We start from the raw sequence: 17087 nt of genomic DNA, 5'->3' as shown, positions 1-17087 counted from the left end.
AATTGTTCCCAAATGTTTCTGTAGCTCTTGTTTTCCGATCGAGGCCCATACATTGCATTTGCTGTTATGTCATAAAGCTGAGCCCCTGACAGAAAGAACCTGGGCTCCAGTTTTCAGGACAGACTGTCAATAACATGCTATCATTCCCTAAATCTTCCAAATCAAACACGCACGCACACCTCCACAACCCCTGCCAAAGCGCGGCACGCGAGCGCGGTGTTTTCTGGGAAATGTAGTCTTGAATTTTATGAGTTCTCGCGCAGCACTCTGGGAACGAATATTCTGCGCTTTCCCCTGCGCATGCGCAGTCGGCTCTATTTTCTTGCTTCCACCCTCTGCGGCGTTAAGTGTGCCCGCGGTTCGCACTTCAGGTGAGCGTGCTGGGACGCCGAGGCTTCGCAGGGCTTGCGGACCGGAATAGAGGGGCGGGCTTGTGTCTGAGGGGCGGGAATGGGCGTCCCGGAACTCCCCCAGGGAGACCGGCCCTACCCCAGTCGCTGGTGCCCGAGCTAGTCCCGGACCTCTGCCTTAGAAAGGCCGGGTCCAGGGCGGAGTTGGTGCCGAGTCCTTGTCGAAAGGTGCGGGGTGCGGGCCCGGGTGTGGGCGCCGGAGCGCAGCCGGACGCGGGAAGTCCCACGCCGGCGGCGGGACGGGGACGCACGTTCATCGTTTAACCGAGAACCTGCCACGGAGCGCGCGGCCCGTGGTCTGCGGTGAGAGCCCGAGCTTAGGAGCTAGAAGGACTCGGTAAATTTTGGCTCTGTCACTTGGGCACCTGAAAATTGGGTTGGTAAAGGCTTGCTTCATGGCGTTGTTCAGCTCCTGTTCATTACCTGTAAAGCATTGAGCCAAGTGCTAGTTAATAAGCAACAGGTAAATGTTAGTTAGCTCCTGTCATATTTGGAGGACACTTGGTTCCTTTCGTTTAATTCTCACAGCCACCCTATTTGAAGGCATAACTATATCATCAGAAAAGAAGAATGAGGGAGGCAGAGGCGGGAGGATCGCTGGAGCTCAGGGGTTCAAGAGAGCTATGGTGATGCTGCTGCACCCTAGCCGCAGCGACAGAGCGAGACTCTATCTCAAAAAGAAGGGGAAGAGGAAGAATGAGGGGTGAAAAGATAGAACAAAGGTCACAAAGGGTAAGGGAGCTAGGACGCAAATACAGACATGCTTTACTCCCCAGATCACGCTGTTTCTATTTTCCTACCTGTCTAACTCAGCATTGCTGCCTTCACAACACTAGCTGAGTGACTGGTCCCCAAATCCCTAGAACTGATTGTGAAGTCAGTGTGGACAAAATCTTACTATATGGCAGGTATGTTCGTTCTGGGATTTCTGGCACATCTCCAGAGACTTTGGGTCAGAATGGGGCTCCCGCCACTTCCTGCACTGTCCAGGCTGTCTTTATCTTCAGAAGGCACAGTCTGATATTCTAGGGTGAGCCTCCTATATAATTTAAATGTTCTAGTAACTACGTTCAAATCTAAAAAGAAACGTGAAATTAATTTTAAGGACATACTCTTTTTCTCAATATATACAAAAATGTTATTTCAACATGTGGCACTAGCCACATTTCAAGTGCTCAGTAGTCAATGTGACTAGTGGCTAATGTAATGGATGGCACAGATCTAATGAATTCCAAGAGAATCAGGTTCAAGCCTTATGTCAGTGGCTCAACCAGGGTGATTTTGCTTCCAAGGAAACTTTGGAAATGTCACAGCAAGGTTATATCCACATCAGAAATGTACATATGCAGGATGTGCTGCCTCTTTGTGGTGCTTCCTTCCCCTTCTCAAGGGTCAAAGCAACATTTTTCCATAGGGAGGACTTTTCCCTAGCTGGTTTGATGAGATTTTGAGGCAGATTAATACAGAGGCTGACCAGACCTCTCATGACCGTTCCTTACCCCCAGCTTGTCCTTTACAGTTGTCCACACTTTTCCAAGGGCAGCAGAAAGTGAACATATCTCAGGTAAGTTATTTTTTAAAACCTTTTTAAATCATGGATTTTATAGGTGTTTGGGGGTCCCTACATTATTATAGAAAAGTAGAATTAGAAATGGATCAGAGTCATTCAGAGGAGGTATAGCAAAGCAGGTGAATATCACAACAGAATTGCTATATAGAAAGTTGTAGGTCGCTGGTGTTAGAGATTTTCCAAAGTGGAGGTTCAGTTTTTATTCTTTCTGATAGCCATTATAGAGAGTTAGACATGCAATATTTGTTTAAAGATTTGCATTGATGAGAAGCTTGAACCAAACTGATTCCTCGTGGAATCTAAAGTCATTGCCATTGAGAAAAATGTCTTTGTTGGTCTTCATGTAAGTGACAGTGCAGGTCTTTCCACTAACAGCCCTGAAATAAATGCAATTTGTTGCTTCTGTTTCCTCAGTGGAAGTAGAGGACATAGTGCCAAAGTGGAGCTTTTGTTAATGCAGTTTTTCAGTTAACTGCCAGTTTGTCCAAGAAAGGACAGATTGATTGGTGGTATAAGCTCAGTTGATCAAAGATGGAGAGTTAAAAAGAATTGTGTCAATCCTGAAGAGTGGGTGGGGTTTTATTGTTGCAGAGTATGGGAGGTTACCACATTTTGAGAGCAGACTAAACAAGGCATGTAAGGTCCAGTAAGAATCTTTACCCACTACAATTTGGACTTCCTCTTAGGGAATAAAGGAGATGGAGATGAGGCATGGTTTCAGTACCAGTAAAGTGCACTCTTAAGTGTGTGACTGGACAGATTTTTACATATGTATATTCATATAATTTAGCACCCAGATTAAGACGGAGAACATTTTCATCACCCTTGAAATTTCCTTCCTGCCAATTTCCAGTTAATAACTACTGCACCCTCTACAGAGGCAACCATTATTCTGAACTCACATATTAGAAAAAAAAGGATAAATTCATTTTTGAACATCATATAAATGGAATCATACAGTATGAGCTCTTTTTCAAGGGAAGGAGGGGTGGTCTGGCTTCTTTCTCTCTCTATATAAACACTTTTCTACTTTTTCTTTTCTTTTCTTTTTTTTTTTTTTTTGAGATAGACTCTCAAAAAAACTCTTGCTCAGGTTGATCTCAAACTCCTGACCTCATGCAGTCCTCCCACCTCGGCCTCCCACAGTGCTAGGATTACAGGTGTAAGCCACTGTGCCTGGCCATCACTTTTGAGATTCATCAGTTTTGCTGTGTGTTTCAATATTTCCCTATTATTGCTGAGCAATACTTCACTATATGAATATGCTAGATGTATGTATTGCTAATGTTCTGGGATTCTGTAGCTTGCCTATTCATTTTTCAATAGTCTTTTTTTTTTTTTTTGAGACAGAGTCTCCCTTTGTTGCTCAGGCTAGGGTGAGTTCTGTGGTGTCAGCCTAGCTCACAGCAACCTCAAACTCCTGGGCTCAAGCGATCCTCCTGCCTCAGCCTCCTGAGTAGCTGGGACTACAGGCATGTGCCACCATGCTTGGCTAAATTTTTTTCTATATATATTAGTTGGCCAATTAATTTCTTTCTATTTATAGTAGAGACGGGGGTCTTGCTCTTTCTCAGGCTGGTTTTGAACTCCTGACCTCAAGCAATCCGCCCGCCTGGGCCTCCCAGAGTGCTAGGATTAAAGGCGTGAGCCACCGCACCCGGCTTTAATGGTCTTTTGATGACTAAGTTCTTAAATGTAATAAAGGTCTTTTCTTTAATGGTAATTTTTTGTGTGTCATGTTTGAAAGATACTCCTTTACTTGAAGATCATGAAAATATTCTCCTATATTGTTACTACATACTTGATTATTTTAGTTTGATCCACATAGAATTAGTATTTGTGTTTGATATAAGGTGTCAGGGTTCACATTTGCATATGCACATCTAGTTGCTCTAGCACCATTTGTTGAAAAGGTCATCCTCCGTCCAATGAATTGCAGCAGTCTCTCTCATCTATCAAGTGATCGTATGTAAGTGAGACAAAATCTAGACTGTATTCTCTTCCACTCATTTTATCTTTTTGCTAGTACTTCACTGTCATAATACTGTTGCTTTATAGTAAGTTATGAAATGCGATAGTGTAGGCCTCCAAGTTCTACTTCTTCTAGAATTTATTGACTGTTTTAGATTCTTTGCATTTTCATAGAAATTTTTATAAGTTTCCACAGAAAATCCTCCTGGCAAGTTTTTCAGGATAGAGACGAAGCCTTTGACATCTTTCATTAGATTTATTCTTACGTATTTGATCTATTTTGATACTAGTGCAAATGATAATGTTTTTTAAATGTCATTTTCCAGTTGTTTATTGTTGGATTATTAAAATGCAGTGGATTTTTTAGTATTGATCTTGTATCTAGGCATTTTTTTAAATTCATTTATCTTAATAGCTTATTTGTAGATTCTTTTGGATTTTAAATGTGCATAATAATGTGTTTTGAAATAAAGATAATTTACTTCTTTGCAATCTTTGTATCTTTAATTTCTTTTTAGCCTTATTGCTAGGACTTTTAGTAATAAAACATTCAATACAAGTGGTGATAAAAGAAATCCTTGTCTTAGACTTCACCTGAGGGGTAAAGTACTCAATATTTCACCATTGAGTCTTATTTTAATGATAGATTTTTTTTGTACATGCCTTTTATTAAAATAAGGAAGTTTCCTTCCTGTTTTTAGTTCCCTAAGGTTTTTTTGTAAAATCATACCATGGGTATTAAATTTTGTCAAATGCTTTTCTTTCATCTAGTAAGATAATCGTATAATTTTATCCCTTTATTCTTTTAGAGTGGTGAATTATATTGACGGATTTATCAATTTTTAACCAACCTTGCATTCCTGGGATAATTCCCACCTACTCATGTAGTGTTATCTGTTATATCTTTAATATATCTCTGGATTCAATCTGTTAATATTTCAATTCATATTTTGTATCTACATTTATGGAGAGATAATTGGCCTTCAATTTTCCTATCCTGTAGTGTCTTGTCAAATTTTAGCAGCAATGTTATATTTTCATAAAATGAGTTGAGAAACAGTTATTCATTTTCTGTTCTCTGAAAGAGTTTAAGAATGCTGTTATTTCTTCCTTAAATGTTTGGGAAAATATACCTGTGAAGCGGTCTCTCTAGAGTCTAGAAGAGTCTCTAGAAGACTCTTGGAGTTTTGTGTGGCTGGTTTTTACCTATGAATTCAATTTCTTTAGTAGGATACAGAAAATCCAAATAATCTTAATTCTTCTAGTATCCTTTTTTGGTAACAGCTTTATGGAGATATAATTCACATACCATACATTTCACACATTTAAAGTGTACAGGTCAGTAGTTTTTAGTATATCCACAAAGTTGTACAATCTTTGCCACAATTTTAGAACATTTTCATCACTTCAAAAAGAAATTCCATATCATTACCTGCCACCCCCCCATCCTGACATACCTGACCCCCCAGCCCTAAACAACTGCTAATTTACATTTGGCCTCTATAGATTTGCCTATTCTCAACATTTCTAATAGATGAAATTGTCTAATATGTAGTCTTTGTAACTCTCTTTCATGTAGTGTACTGTTATCAGGATTCATCCATGTTGTAGTATATGTCAGTACATCATTTCTTTTTATGGCTAAATAATAGTCCACAGTATGGATGTACCACATTTCATTTATCCATTCATCAAGTTTTGAAATCAGGAAGTGTGATCCCACCAATTTTATTCATTTTATATAAGATTGTTTTGACTATTCAGGGTCCGATGTATTTTATATAAATTGTACAATCAAGAGTTCTGCAAAAAGGCCATTGGGATTTTAATGCAAATGTCATTGAATCTGTGGATCATTTTTAGGAGTATTGCCATCGCTATGGAGGGCGTGGGCTGCTTTCTTCAGTAACGCCTTTCTCACCCAGCCAGCCCGCTCTCGCCCTCCCCTGCAAGCTGAGCCTGGGAACCCACACGCAGCCCTCCTAGGGCCCCACTGAAGCTGGCACAGCCCAAGGAGCAGACACCCGCCGCCGCCTCCCCCCCGGGAGGAGGCCGCGCCCCCGGGAGAAGGCCGCGCCCCCCGGGAGAAGGCCGCGCCCCCCAGGAGGAGACCGCGCCCCCGGGAGAAGGCCGCGTCCCCCGGGAGGAGACCGCGCCCCCCGGGAGAAGGCCGCGCCCCCCGGGAGAAGGCCGCGCCCCCCGGGAGAAGGCCGCGCCCCCCGGGAGGAGACCGCGCCCCCGGGAGGAGACCGCGCCCCCCGGGAGAAGGCCGCGCCCCCCGGGAGAAGGCCGCGCCCCCCGGGAGGAGACCGCGCCCCCGGGAGGAGACCGCGCCCCCCGGGAGGAGACCGCGCCCCCCCGGGAGAAGGCCGCGCCCCCCGGGAGAAGGCCGCGCCCCCCGGGAGGAGACCGCGCCCCCCGGGAGGAGACCGCGCCCCCCCGGGAGGAGACCGCGCCCCCGGGAGAAGGCCGCGCCCCCCGGGAGGAGACCGCGCCCCCCGGGAGGAGACCGCGCCCCCGGGAGGAGACCGCGCCCCCGGGAGAAGGCCGCGCCCCCGGGAGGAGACCGCGCCCCCGGGAGGAGACCGCGCCCGCCCCCGGGAGGAGGCCGCGCCCGGGCCCGGCGGACCCAGGCCCTGAGGCGTCGCGCGGGATGGCCGCCGCCGCTTCTGGCCCGGTCACGCGGCAGGTCAGCGGCCGCGCGGCCCCGGCTCCGAGCGGCCCCGAGCGCGGCCAGCCCCTGGCGGTCGCCGTGGCCGAGCTGCCCGTGCAGGACGCCTCCGGGAAGCGGGTGCCGTTCGGCGCGCTGTTCCGGGAGCGTCGGGCCGTCGTGGTGTTCGTGCGGGTGAGCGCGAGCCGCGGGCTCCCGGGAGCGGGACCTGGCCCGCGGGGTGGGCTGCAGCTCGCTGCCACGGCCTCGGCTCCGGCCCTCGGGTCCCAGGAGGGCCTGAGGAGGGTGTGGGCCGGGCCCGGCCCCTCCCTGTTGTCCGCCAGAGGCTTCTGGAATGCGTGCCGCTCCCCTGGCTTCCTTTGACGGGAATGGAAGACAACCCGCCAGCCCAAGGCGGTTTCCTAGCCAGCCGGTGGCATAGCAAGGACGGGGTGCCGCCCGCTTTTAATGCGCTTCGGGCCCTGACACCTTTAGCCACCCCCTTGGGTGTTGAGTTTATTCGCGTCACGCATAACGGAGTACGTGGTTCCTTGGACCCTGAAGGTGCTACGTTGCTAACTTGCCCTTTTTGCCATATTGGATTTCAGCATTTCCTGTGTTATATCTGCAAGGAGTACGTGGAAGATTTGGCCAAAATCCCCAAGAGTTTCTTACAAGTAAGTTTCCTGAGAGCGAGCAGCAGAGTGACCCTCTTCGAGGTGACCTTGTGAGAGTGGCTTGTCATTTGTAAGAAGCGCAGGGGTGAGGTGCCCAGTACACCCAGATCTTCACCCCCAGCACATCTCTCCACCACCTCCAAAAAGGGAGACACGGTAGAGATCTATTTCTGCCCTCATTTATTCTTTGCTGTCTGCCTCTAAATGTACAGACAACCATAATAATAATTTTGATGTTGCCTGGTAACTTGCCTGTTCTCAAATGTTGAATGATAATGCCCCCAAAAAAATGCTGGAAATCATTGATATTTTTTCCCTTTATTTTTGTTACACGCCAAACTGTTGTTCATTATAAGAAAATACTAATATATTATAGTGGTCCAAATTTGCATTTGTTAATAGGCTGCAAATTCCATGTCCCTAGGACACCACATACATGTTTTTCTTTAGACAGAGATAGGGTTGTCCCCAAGCGAGCTTTTTAGTGCAGACATCAAGCAGCTGTAAAGCTAAAATCTGTTTTCGGCAGTCCTTATAAATTAGGATGTGAAAAAAAATTGATTAAATAACCCTACTTTTATCTTTTGTAGTCTTTTTTTAATGTATACTTTGGGGGTGGAATATACAGAGGTTTTTGTTTTTTTTTTTTTTTTTAGAAACAGGGTCTCCATCACCCAGGCGTACGGTGGCACGATTATAGCTTACTGCAGCCTCCAACTCCTGGGCTCAAGCAATCTTCCTGCCTCAGCCTCCCAAAGTGCTGGGGTTACAAGCATGAGCCACTGAGCCCAGCTGAGAATTATTGACTATATTATTTTTCTAAAAAAAATTTTTGACTATTCTTTTGTATGTCCTTTTATTCTTTTTTAAAAAAACTTGACAAATGATTATATATGTTTATGGGGTACAATGTAATGTTTTGATATACACATACAATGTAGAGTGATCAAATCAAGCTAATATACCCATGAGCTCACATAGTTATTTTTTGTGGTGAGAACACATAAAATGTAGTCCTTTAGCAATTTTGGAATATACATTATTAACTGTAGTCACCATGCTTTGTAGTAGATCTCTAAAAAGTTATTTCTCTTGTCTCAGGAAAACTTTGTACCCTTTGAACAACATCTCCCCATTCCTTATCCCTTCCTCCCCCAGGCTCTGGTAACCATCATTCTACTGTTTCTGTGAGTTTCACTTTTTTATACTCTGCCTGTAAGTGAGATCATGCAGTATTTGTCTTTCTGTGACTGGCTTATTTCATTTAGCATAATTTCCTCCAGGTTCATCCATGTAGTCTCAAATAATGCCCCCAAATTTTTTATGGCTAAATAGTATTCCATTTTGATGACACATTTTCTGTATCCATTCATTCATTGATGGACACTTAGTTTGTTCCATATCTTGGCTCTTGTGAATAATGCTACAATAAACATGGACTGTGGATCTCTTCAACATACTGATTTCATTTCCTTTAGATAAATGCCCAGTAGTGGGATTGCTGGATCATATGGTAGTTCTACTTTTAATTTTTTGAAGAACCTCCATACTGTTCTCTGTAATGGCTGTACTAATTTACATTCCCACCAAGAATGTATAAGGGTTCCCTTTTCTCCACATCTTTACCAATGCTTGTTATCTTTCATGTTTTGATAATAGCCGTTTTAACAGATGTGAGGTTATAGCTCATTGTGGTTTCTATTTGCATTTCACTGATGATTAGTGATGTTGAGCATTTTCTCATAAATCTCTTGGCCATTTGTATGACTTTTGAAAAATGTCTACTCTTGTCCTTTGTTCATATTTTAATCAGGTTATTTCCTTTCTTGCTATTAAGTTGTTTGAGTTCCTTATATTTTAGATATTTGTCCCTTGCCAGATATACAGTTTCCAAATATTTTCTCCCAATCCGTGGGTTGTCTACTCACTCTGTTGATTGTTTCCTTGGCTGTGCAGAAGCTTTTTGGTTTGATGTAGGCCCATTTGTGTATTTTTGCTTTTGTTGCCTGTGCTTTTGACATCATATTCAACAAATCATTGCTCACATCAATGCCTTATAAATTTTCTTCTGTGTTTTCTTCTAGTAGTTTCATAGTTTTAGGTCTTATGTTTAAGTCTTAAAATTCTTATTTAGCAAAATAATCATATAAATTAATCAAACATTTTACCATATTTTTTTTTGTTTTGACTCACACAATTTTGCTATTTATTCCATTCTTCTAGAAGCCCATAGGTGACATCAGAATGAAACAGAAGAGTCGGACTAGGGGAAGTTGCATAAAACATAAATAATTTCTAATATGTACATGTTCTTTTTTTTCTCCTAAGGAAGCAAATGTCACCCTTATAGTTATTGGACAGTCATCCTACCATCATATTGAGGTAAATAGCAATCTGGGACGCTAATGAAATAAATGTTTCATATGTAAAAATTACATTATTTAAACCACTAAATGGAGGCTAAATTGACTGAAGTTGGATGATCATTACTTTTTCTCATTAGTTGTTATAAAAATTCCAACTGTTTTCTTTTCAGCCTTTTTGCAAACTGACTGGGTATTCCCATGAAATCTATGTTGATCCTGAGAGAGAAATTTATAAAAGATTGGGAATGAAAAGAGGTGAAGAAATTGCCTTCTCAGGTAAGAATAACATGTCTCAAGTAAAAAATGCTGGTGTATTTTCACATTGGCATAATATACATAGGGAAATGTGGTAAATTGATAAATCGGGCTGCTATTTTATGATTCCAATAAATGATCCAGATACAACAGACTCCAGAAGATTCATTTTCTGAGTGTAATAACATGAAAGGTTGTTGGCAAAGTACTGTTAAATGAAAAAAGCAAGTTACAGAGCAATGTTTTCAGTATACCATTTTTGTGAAAACAAAAATGATTTTCATAAACATGAAGACCTATAGTGTGTATATGTATGTAACGAATAAGGTTTTAAAAGATACTGCAGTGTTTACCCTAAGGATGAGAGTGAGAAAATTGGCTTTTGTATTTTTCATGAGTACATTTCACTTTTGTAATTAACAGAAAAACAATGTTAAGTTTATGTAGATTTATACCTCAACCCCATGGCTTTACATCCTCCATCTCCTTCAGTTGAGGAAATCCCACTTACCCACCTCAAAGGTGTTCTTAATCACTTTTCAAGCAGAAGTAATTGCTTTCATCAAAATACTTCATTACTCTATTACTGCACTTAAGGTGCCCAGGTAGTATAGCTAGTGGGCTAGTTTGATATTTATTCATCCTGTTGTCTACATTCCCTAATATTAGGTATTTGGAAATAGGAAATCCGGCAAGTCAAAGGCTGCACAGTCATTGAAATAAAAAGCTAAAAGGAAGACATAAAAGGCAAAGATAGGAGAAAACTAAGTTACAAGAAGAGTAAAGAGACTGAGTTTCTTTGCTTAAAGGGAGTGGAAATGAAGGATCAGTCACTGTGAGAACAGAACAGAAAACTGACAGCCAAGGAAATATGGAAAGGTAGCTGCGATACCTGTTGTTACAGCTAAACCCAAGTCTCAGAAGCATCATATGGTAGTTTATCTCCTTTTATTTTAAATTTCAAGAAAGGTATATCTGTTGGGGTGCCTTTTCTCCTGGCAGCAATTCTGAGACCCCGGCCCTTGCCATTTTCAACCCAAGCCTTCCAAGAATGTAGAAGGAACATGGAGAATCACTGTGGGAGGGTTTTAGGAGCTTGGCCTGGAAGCAGTGCACATGGTTTTACTCATTGTTTAGAACAGTCGCTTGCCTTACCCCACTGCAGGGAAGACTGGAAAATATAGTTTAGATGTGGGTCCAGAAAGAGGAAGCAGGTTTTGACCAACATATAACAGTCTGTGCCACAGTGTCTCTTGGAAAAGACTATAGCTACCTATCAGTAGTTAAGAGACTAAAGGTATAAGGGAGGAATTAAAATGGAAAGCACTACTAATTTGAGAAGTCTTTGTCTGACCTGATGTTTTTCTGTGTCGGAAAATGATCTGAGTCTATCATCACATCCTTTAAAGCAGCAGCTCTCAAATTAGGATATTTATTATCATCTCCCAGGGGACATTTGGCATCGTCTAGAAACATTTTTGGTTGTCACAGTTTGGTAAATGGTGCTACTGATAGTTGGTATAGAAGGCAAGGATGCCGCTAAACACCCCACGTTGCACAGGATAAAAAATGATCTGGGCCAAAATGTCGATAGTGAAAAGTTAAGAAATCATTCTTTAAAGAAAGAAAGGAAAAAAGACAAGTAGAAAATAAGGTGAGACACAAGAAAGACAGTGTTTTCTAGAAATACATTATCTTCTTAATATTTAATCAAATATAAAATGATAACATCTAAAGATAATTTTTGGCCGGGCGCACTGGCTTACACCTGTAATCCTAGCACTCGGAGAAGCTGAGGTGGGAAGACTACTTAAGCCCACGAGTTGGAGACCAGACTGAGCAACAGCAAGAATCTGTCTTTGCAAAAAACAGAAAAATTAGCCTGACATGGTGGCACATGCCTGTAGTCCTAGACACTCAGGAGGCTGAGGTAGGAGGATCCCCTGAGCCAAGGAATTTGAGGCTATATAGTAAGCTATGATGATGTCACTGCACTCTAACCTGGGCAACAGAGTGAGACCGTGTCTCAAAGAAATAAAATTAAAAAAATAAAGACAATTTTCAATATTTCAGGACAGAGCCCCCACATAAAGTCAAATGTACTCTCAGGAAGCCTTCGGAGCCTGTGGTGGGCAGTGACTGGCCCTCTCTTTGATTTTCAAGGAGACCCAGCTCAGCAAGGTGGAACCCTCATTTTAGGCCCAGGTAAGTATCAAAGCCCAGGTTCAGCAGTACAGTTCTTGTGCCTTTTATAAGTCCAGAGGTCACCACTTTCTTCATAAAATAGACACCATGTGCAAATGGATAACTCAACGTAGCAGTCAGAATACTGTGCTTTGGTGGAGGGCACCTTTTGATTTCAAAGGCTTCTGTGTATGTTGATGTCTGTTTATTTGATGAATGTAACTGTCATTCTGTGCCTGAGTGGATTTCAGGTATTTGGGATAGAGAAAGTCACCTGTAGATTGGTGAACTGTAAATAGCTATAACACTCTTTAAAAAGTTCAGTGGAGGTGAGCATTTCTGAATAGGGAAAATAATCACACACTTTTCTTTTGTCAATAAGATTATCTAGTTATTTATACCTGACAAAACTAGGAGACTTGCTCCTAGTGTCAGAAAGTAAGCCAGTGCCAGGGACAGCTTATTCAGTAAGAATGAGAGAGATCAAGGCCCAACTATAAGTCACATGCTGTTAGCAGCATTATTGGTCAGTCTGGACTGCCTGGGATTTCTTTGGCTCTGCTGTGCTACATGGTGAGTGTTAGGTCCCTGCCATGCTTCAAGTATTGCGGAAGGGACAGATACCCATATGAGACAGTGCCAAAAAGACTAAATCACTGTGCTCTAAGCTCATTTTTCTTGGCTCTTTATTCTTTAAAATTGTCCACATTAGTGAGCATAGCTTCTAAGAGTTATGAAATTAATACTTTCATAAATTCCAGATTTTTAAAAGGAAGTCTTTAGAGGGAGAATTTTGATCAAATGTCATAACTTTTTGGCTTTTTGCAGGTAGAATGCTATAGCTAAAATCTCCTTTTCCCTCTCTTTCATGAATTTGCACCAGTTAGATTAGCTAAAAAAGAAGCCCTGTTTTAGGAGTGTGAGTCCTAGAAATTAGCCCAGAATGACATTGACCTGTATTTTTGAATGACTATTTCCATCCTCAGATCTGGAAGGGTTGTTTTCTGAGTTCCTCATCTGCATGTCTCTGAATCATTTGGCCATACCTCCAGTTGTATAAGAATAAAGAACACATGGAGGCTGGGTATGGTGGCTCACCCCTGTAAATCCTACCCCTCTGGGAGGCCAAGGTGGGAGGATCACTTGAGGTCAGGAGTTCTAGACCAGCCTGCGTAAGAGTGAGACCCTGTCTCTACTAAAAATAGAAAATTTTAGCTGGGCGTCACGTCAGGTGCCTATAGTCCCAGCTACTCAGGAGTCAAAGGCAGGAGGATTGCTTGAGCCTAGGAGTTTGAGGTCGCTGTGAGCTAGGCTGATGCCACACCACTCTGCCATGGCACTCTAGCCCCAGCAACAGAGCGAGACTCTGTCTCGGGAAAAAAAAAAAAAAAAAGAACACCTGGAGAGTATCATTTGTGTGCCAGGTTGGGAACATATGGTTGTCCCTCAGTGTCCATGGGGAATTGGTTCCTGGACACCCTCAGTGGTTCCAGAATCTGTGATGCTCTAATGTCTTATGTAAAATTGTGTGTTTGCATATAACCTATGCACATCTGCATGTATACTTTAAATCATCTCCAGAATATATAGCATTTACATTGCATTAGGTATTATAAGTAATCTAGAGGTGATTTAAAGTATACAGGCAGGTATGCGTGTAAATGCTATATAAATAGGTGGTGTACTATACTGTTAATATTTAGGGAATGATGACAAAAAATGTCTATACAAGTTCAGTGCAGACATAACCATCTTCTGGTTTTGAGTTCAAGAATCAAAGTAAACAGAAACCAGATAAATTATGACTTATTTGACCAGATAGATACTTAATATAAAGATTATGTAGACATCTAAGTATGTTGTAACTGATTGTCTTAATGCCTTAGTTTTGAGCCTCTCTTGGGCTATACTTACAGGTAGCCTGTTAAATCAACATTAGGGAATGAATTTTTTAAAGCAAGTGACTTATTCCATTATTACATTTATGAAACATGTAATTTTCCAACTTGATATCTATATTAGTGCCATATTCTGCCCTTCTGACAGGACATTTTATTTAATTATATATAACCAAAGGTTATAATTTAAGAATCTTTCCCCTGGGATCTCATAAAACATTAGGTATCACTCTTAAAACCATAATCTTTGTCATGGTTTATTTGATTAAAAATTATTATGGGGAATTAAATTAAATAATTAATCATTTATTAATATTAATAGTTAATTCAAAATCATATAGGCAATGAATATAATGTACTTTGGGTAATTATTTTTTCTCTTTGGACTAATTGAAATTTCAATTTAAAAGCTTCCTTGATTCTAGTAAGCAATAAATCTAATGAATAATATTTAATATGCCTCAGCTTTTTCTTCTTACTCTTCTAGGTAACAACATCCATTTTATACACTGCGATAGGAATAGGTTGGATCACAAACCCATAAACTCTGTTTTACAGCTTGTAGGAGTTCAGCATGTAAACTTTACAAGCAGACCTTCAGTTATCCATGTGTGACATAGTATGGAATCTGTTGCTTTCAGATGCACCCTCAGGAATATGAACTTAAGTGCTGGGGTATCTAACTTGGTGGCCCTTCCTAGCTCTTGAGGAGTTATGAAAACTGAGAGAGACCATGTACCAGTTAAATTGCATGCTGAGAGGCACTGGTTGTCAAAAATGTGATATATATTTCCAATTTTATAGCTTTTAAAATTTATGCAATATAACAAAATAAATATCAATATATAAAATATATAGAATAAAACTAAAACCTATAAAAATATAAAATAAATATACAAAGTATAACTTTAAAAGCTATAAAATTATAAATGCCATTTTTAAAGTGATTTTACCTTATGGTATATCCATTCAATGAAAGTTTTTTTTGGCAATTAATATCATAAATTCTTGTGAAAAATATATAAAGGGAAGATAGAGCAACTGAAGACCATTTTTTTTCAGTAAAGAAAGCAAGATATCAAATTCTGTAAGCAATATAAATACATTTTTATATGTATATATTTATATTTTTATATGCTTAGAAAAAAGGAAATAAACACATCACAATATTGCCAGTAGGTATCGCTATGTGGTAAAATTACAGGTGTTTTTATTTTCTTTTCCATACTTTTATGTATTTCCTAACTGTTTTATAATGAGCATGATTAATATTTGGGGGCCAGGAAAAGGTCTTTAAACGTTATGTGACAATTACATGCCTACATAACAACCTCCACAAAAGTGCAGTTATATAGGCTGCAGTCCATGTTTCAGAACTATTAATAATGCTTTACTCAGGAAGTGTGACAAACCAAACCTCTCATATATGCCAGAATCCAAAAGCACCCTTTCGCGTCACTACACACCTGCTATCCATTTCACTAGGATTGTGGGAAGGGGCAACAATGGAGAAAAATATTTGTTTTAGATATTTAAGATACATATTTAGATATGGTCAGTATGCTTTTTGAAAGGGGATTTTAAGAATTGTTTAAATTTTAATGTACCCTATAGTTCAGTTGTGCATTCCTAGACAACTACTATTTCTCATCCCCAGATTGGTCTTATTTAGAGGCTTGTTGTCATCTTATATTTTTCTGGAAGCTTAATATGTTTAGTTAGGAAGTGTCCCAGAAATTCTGATGAAAAGTCAAATTCAAAATATTGGTATTTATTAGCAAGTACTATATAATACTGCTTTGAATACTTTTATGTAAAGCATATGAAGTCACAAAAAAATATATTTAATGTATCCAAATATTTGAATGTATTTTCATGTCTATGTAATCATGTTTGTAGTTAATAAAAATGAAATTTCTCAAAAAATTTAAAATAAAACTACTTTGTGCTATTTTTATAGTAAATACTGGTAACCCAGATCCCGTTGCTGATTTAAGACTTAAAACTTCTGAATCATGAGCTTACACAAAAATTTATATATAGTTGACCCTTGAGCAACACAGGTTTGAACTGCATGGGTTCACCCATATGCAGATTTTTTTTTAATAAGTTACACCAGCGGTGCCTGCGTCTCCTGCCTCCCCTTCCATCTCTTCCACCTCATCTGCCTCTGCCACCCCTGAAACAGCAAGACCAACCCCTCCTTTTCCTCCTCTTCCTCAGCCTATTCAACATGAAGATGATGAGGATGAAGACCTTTTATGTTGATCCACTTCCTTATGATTTTCTTAACATTTTCTTTTTCTCTAGCTTACTTTATTAGAAGAATACAGAATCTAATACATATAACATACAAAATATGTGTTAATCGATTGTTTTTATTATCAGTAAGACTTAGGATGGTGGTAAAGTTTTGGGAAAATCAACAGTTATATGTATATTTTCAACTGCATGGGGAGTCAGCACCCCTATCCCCCATGTTGTTCAAGGGTTTACTGCATTTATAAATATACACCACACTTTTCCTAAGATTGATAAATGTTCTTTATGTGGCTTTATGGAAGCACAGATAAATACAGTGGTAAATTACCTACCCAAACAAATTTATTTAATATAAAATTACCTGTAAGATGTGCTGTGAACATTCTTTCACATTCAGTCCAATATTGGACTTGAAATTCTGAAAGTCTTTCCAATAAATACATGGAAATACTGGATAAAAGAATAAATATCATCAAATACTTTCGTGGTGGTAATTTGTCAGACACTATTCCAAGTGCTTTACATATATCATGAAATTTATGTTATCCACATCACTCCATCTCACACAGAAGAAACGATATCTTTTTTTCAAGCTCAGATGAAAAGAAAGTGAGGAAATTCCACCAGGGCCAAAAATAGAAGCAGAAACCAAGCTGGTGATCATGTTTTGAAGGTATGGACTGCCCTAAGGAGCAGGAAATCATGCCAGGAATGAGGGAAGGCTGTTTCTTGGCCAACTCAAAGTCTGGTAGAGTAGGGAGTTAACACTAAGACCCCTGCATAAAGTAGGGCCTAAGACCTATCTATACCTGAGACCTGGGACTTAAGGGCTACAACCTTATAA

At 40.6% G+C, this 17087-nt stretch overlaps 1 protein-coding gene across 2 annotated transcripts; it reads left to right on the top strand.

Moving 5' to 3' along the window:
• The first annotated feature begins 161 nt into the window (after nucleotides 1-161).
• Nucleotides 162-15179, top strand: PRXL2C (peroxiredoxin like 2C). Of its 2 annotated transcripts, XM_012782959.3 has the most exons (7): nucleotides 162-371; nucleotides 1916-1974; nucleotides 7210-7278; nucleotides 9607-9660; nucleotides 9815-9920; nucleotides 11973-12104; nucleotides 14469-15179. In XM_012782959.3, the coding sequence occupies exons 1-7, from the start codon at nucleotides 248-250 to the stop codon at nucleotides 14594-14596; spliced, it is 672 nt and encodes a 223-aa protein (XP_012638413.1). In that variant the 5' UTR covers nucleotides 162-247; the 3' UTR covers nucleotides 14597-15179. The 2 variants fall into 2 exon arrangements, with proteins under 2 accessions (XP_012638413.1, XP_012638412.1); XM_012782958.2 differs by lacking the exons at nucleotides 162-371; nucleotides 1916-1974 and adding an exon at nucleotides 6523-6796.
• Nucleotides 15180-17087: the final 1908 nt, after the last annotated feature.

Source organism: Microcebus murinus, chromosome 12 (genome assembly GCF_040939455.1).
Source record: "Microcebus murinus isolate Inina chromosome 12, M.murinus_Inina_mat1.0, whole genome shotgun sequence".
In the NCBI taxonomy this organism is placed as follows: Eukaryota; Metazoa; Chordata; class Mammalia; order Primates; family Cheirogaleidae; genus Microcebus; species Microcebus murinus.
This window is presented reverse-complemented; position numbering and strand designations above follow the sequence as displayed.

What these genes read in the sequence shown, in the direction of transcription:
- PRXL2C (XM_012782958.2), top strand. Translation starts at nt 6,605, where the DNA reads ATGGCCGCCGCCGCTTCTGGCCCGGTCACGCGGCAGGTCAGCGGCCGC. An exon ending in TCCCCAAGAGTTTCTTACAA is followed by an intron (nt 7,279 to 9,606) that starts GTAAGTTTCCTG and finishes TTTTCTCCTAAG; the next exon opens with GAAGCAAATGTCACCCTTAT. An exon ending in TGAAGAAATTGCCTTCTCAG is followed by an intron (nt 9,921 to 11,972) that starts GTAAGAATAACA and finishes TCAATATTTCAG; the next exon opens with GACAGAGCCCCCACATAAAG.